This window comes from Mesitornis unicolor, unplaced genomic scaffold (assembly GCF_000695765.1).
Source record: "Mesitornis unicolor isolate BGI_N332 unplaced genomic scaffold, ASM69576v1 scaffold14697, whole genome shotgun sequence".
NCBI classification, from domain to species: Eukaryota; Metazoa; Chordata; class Aves; order Mesitornithiformes; family Mesitornithidae; genus Mesitornis; species Mesitornis unicolor.
In genome coordinates this window covers 19,713-23,457 of record NW_010194477.1, presented here as the reverse complement: position 1 = coordinate 23,457, position 3,745 = coordinate 19,713, and the positions used below count along the sequence as shown (strand labels likewise).

General features: G+C 37.2%; 1 protein-coding gene across 1 annotated transcript in view; it reads right to left on the bottom strand.

Moving 5' to 3' along the window:
• Nucleotides 1-2,837: 2,837 nt before the first annotated feature.
• CCDC18 (coiled-coil domain containing 18) overlaps nucleotides 2,838-3,745 on the bottom strand; it is a gene marked incomplete at both ends in the record, with an annotated part of 20,508 nt that continues 19,600 nt past the window's right edge. Inside the window, 2 exons of the mRNA XM_010187823.1 lie at nucleotides 2,838-2,981; nucleotides 3,414-3,530. Of these exons, the coding sequence (XP_010186125.1) occupies nucleotides 2,838-2,981; nucleotides 3,414-3,530 (261 nt within the window). The remainder of the gene's footprint in view (nucleotides 2,982-3,413; nucleotides 3,531-3,745) is intronic.

The window sequence follows — 3,745 nt, the reverse complement described above, 5'->3', positions numbered from 1 at the left end:
CGCTGCTAGAAGATAAGCTCAAGGTCAGTTGTCTCACCATGGGTGCTGTGTCTGCGCCTACGAGGGGAAGCGGACCCAAAACTGACCAACGAGGTATTGCATCCCACACACGTCATACTCAGTATAAAAACCGAGAGATCACGAGGGTCTCGTGCCTTTTGCCCTTTCCACCGTTCCTTCCATCTCGACCCTTCCATCCATCTCAATCCTGCTGAGGCCAAGGCCTGAGCAGACCCTGCTCGTTCGTCTGCCTCTGATCCTGATTTGTGTGTCCTGCATCCTGCTCCCACTGCTGCTGAGTTTGGTCTGGGACTTTTCCAGTGCCCGGCTCTGCAGAGCCTCTGGTGACGTGTACGTCATTGGGGGGAGGGTGGAGGGAGGATTTTATATTGGTTTTATATATATTTGTACTTATTTGTATATATTTCATTATTTTCCTATGTACAATATTATCTGTAGTATTAGTGTTATTGTTTTAGTAAACCTGTTAGTTTATTTTCCAACCTGTAAAGTCTCTCTCCCTTCTTCTCTTTTCTCTTCCCTTCTGGGGAGGGGAGAGGGGTTCACAGAGAGCGTCTGGCCAGGGTTTAGTGGCCGGCCCAGCCCTAAACCACGACAGTTGGGGTTTGGGTTTTTTTGTTAATTTCTAGAGGTTTAGCTTCCCCACCTCTCCCCAAAACAAACAAAAGGGAGTATTAGGTGATCAACAAAACACCTCTCCAGTATATGGTACACAGCAGCTCTGTTTCCGTTAGCCTGTACTGCGGTACAGCAGAGGCCATATCAGCTACTGATAGTTCATAACGTCCCGTTTTACCACAGCTCCTGTTCATTATAAATATAAAAGCAATTATGTTGTATCTATTCATGTTTAGTCAGATGCTCATTCTTAATGAGGAATGCAGACATCTATAAATAGCACATTATAAGCTTACAGCTAATGAATGAAAGATTATTACAGTAACTTCTAATTATTTTTATACTATGTATACTTGTACAAAACATAGAACAAAGTACTCTTGAAAGAAGTCTTCATAAACACTAATTTTCTCTTACTTCACTTAACCTTTTTAACGCAATTTTATTTCTCATTTCAGTAAGGAACTATGGCCACAAAAGCTTAATTTGCTATAAGTCAAATCTGCTTTTTTTTGTAATAAAGGAAATCATTTCAGTTTCTGAGAAAACTTAAAAAGCCACTCTGAATGTTCAGGAAGATATTTCCAGTTCCTTTATTTGGAATACTTACAAATTCTAAGGGTAGCAGAGTGCTGCGCTGTTACAAGATCTTCACTGCAGATTAAAGTAGACTAAGAACAAAGAACGATTCAGCTGAAAAATCTGTGACCTGGTTATTTCATGAGTCACAAAATGACAGAGTGGACCAGGAAATCAACCCTATCTAACGATGCCTTCCCTGAACTAATGTGTTTCCTGTAATAAGCAAGGAAAGTAGTGTATTAGAGGGACAAAGAATGAGACAGACTGTACTCACAGACTAAACACACGCATACACACACGCCCCCATCCCTTTTCCCCAGATAGATTAGGTAATTGAGTTGCTAGAACCAGGACAGAAGATTTCTGTGGAAGGTTGCTCAGTCAGTCTGCAATGTGCTGCTGCTAATGGAGAAACTATTTACTTACATCAGTATACACCATTTTTAAACAAAGAAGCAACCACATCGCGTCCTAAGTGGAGCCAGAATCCCTCTGCAACACATTTGATATTTTATGCAGAATGCTTCTGAAATTCTGTGTTTTATCTGCTTCACTATGATGAAAAGAAATTTGAATTTTCATAACCTAAACTGGTACCTTCTAATAGCAAACTTGCAATAACTGCCATTGAAGTAATTTATTGCAACAAACTTTTCCTTCCATTCCTATGAAACAGTATTCACAACCCACTTTATAACTTATGTACAGACAAGCACAAGAAATTTGACATCCATGAATTAAACAACCAACTAACTTAGAAAATGTTATAATAGTTGCAAGAAGAAGCCTCCTAGCTCTGTGAATTTACAAAGATCTTCTGGTTCACCACGTAGGCTTGCTTCATCCCAAGTCTCTAAAGAAATATGACTGGAGTAGGTCTATTTTAAAAGTTTTTCTTAGATCATTCTTAAACCATTGGTGACTACACAGAAAGAAGACTTCTCCAATATCTTATACTAGAGAAAAAAATTACACACGAATGCAGCATAACTAAAATGGCAGGAGCCATTCAAGTTGTGGTGTTTACCTCTAACCAGCAAACATCTTTGAATTAACTTATTTCTGCAGAAAGCCTGTTTATCTGAGAGTGCATTTGTATGTGCATGCGACTGATTCATGCCCCAAATCAAAGATTTGTATCATTCATAAAGTGAAATAAGCTGTCTTCTCTATTCTGTCTGTATGCTCCCATTCAGTATGCCAAAAAACTCTGCGGTCTTATCAGCACGCTGGATCTCACTGCTCTTTTGATGCAATTATTTTCACAAGAAAGATACCCAAGTCATAAGAAGCTCTCACCATACAGTGTATTGTTTCATTTCATTTCAAGGAAGACCATGTCAAGAGCCAGGACATCGGGTTACTAAAGATAATCAAGATTAACTTTCTGTTTTGTGGAGAAATTTGAAGTGTGTAATTGAATTTGTAATTTTTAAAAATCATTAAACTGGTTTAACGTGAGGAGATTAAGATTCATCAAACAATAGGGTATAAATTACAATTACTTGGGAAGTAATGACACTTATTCTAAAGAGACACTGTGTTGTTCTTTCTAGGCAGTTACAGCAATGGCTTTAGAAACTGGTAATGTGTTGAGTGTCCAAGGAACATTTTACCTTTTCAAGGGTTTCTAGGCTCTGTTGTTTTCTATCTATTTTTTTCTTCAGTTGATTTATTTGTTGATCTCTCTGGAGCAATTCAAACTCTTTTTCACGAAGCTCATCTTTAGAATGCTGAAGTTTCTTCTCTAAGCTCTCAATCTGAACAGAAAACGGAATTAAATCAGAACTCATATTTTACTGAAATCAGAACAACTAAAAAAAAACGCAGACAAAGACAACACAAATACCATCAGTATTACCTCCGACTTGGCAATTTTTAATTTTTTATCTTATCAACATTTTTCTTTATTAAAAGAGCAGTTCAGGAGCTATATCATATCAAGTATTAAAAAAAACACATTTTCATTTTTGTACTGGTAAATCCCTGCAACATTTTTAGTTTTCATTGACAAACATGAAATATTTTTGCTGGTACATTATTAAGGTACTCCCTTCCTTCTCCCTACAATAAGGAACTGGTCTTACTCTTCTGAATTAAACCTGGCCAAGGATTGCATCCCAGGACCAGATTTTCTCACAGAATTAGCTCTCTGTTAGGGAAACCAGGTTTTTAATTTAAGCATGAATTACCTGTTTATTGCACTCCTTAATTTCTAACTCTGACTTCTCTAAATTGCACTCTAGTTGAATTATTTGTTGTTCCATTTCTCCCCTGTGTTCACGAACCGTCATATCCAACTGTGTAATCTAGAGGTAAAAAAAGGAAGAAAAGGAACTATTTTTATTTTCAACTAGCATGCAGATTTTAAGGAATAATATTACAAAATATGACAGCAAAAGGAATGAAGCTAATTATTCGTATTCTCAAGAATATCCTCTAAATAAGTCAATATAAAAATGCACCCTAACCATCTCATTTCAAAAATAGGGGCCAAACACAAATAGAAAAGGAGAAAATTGGG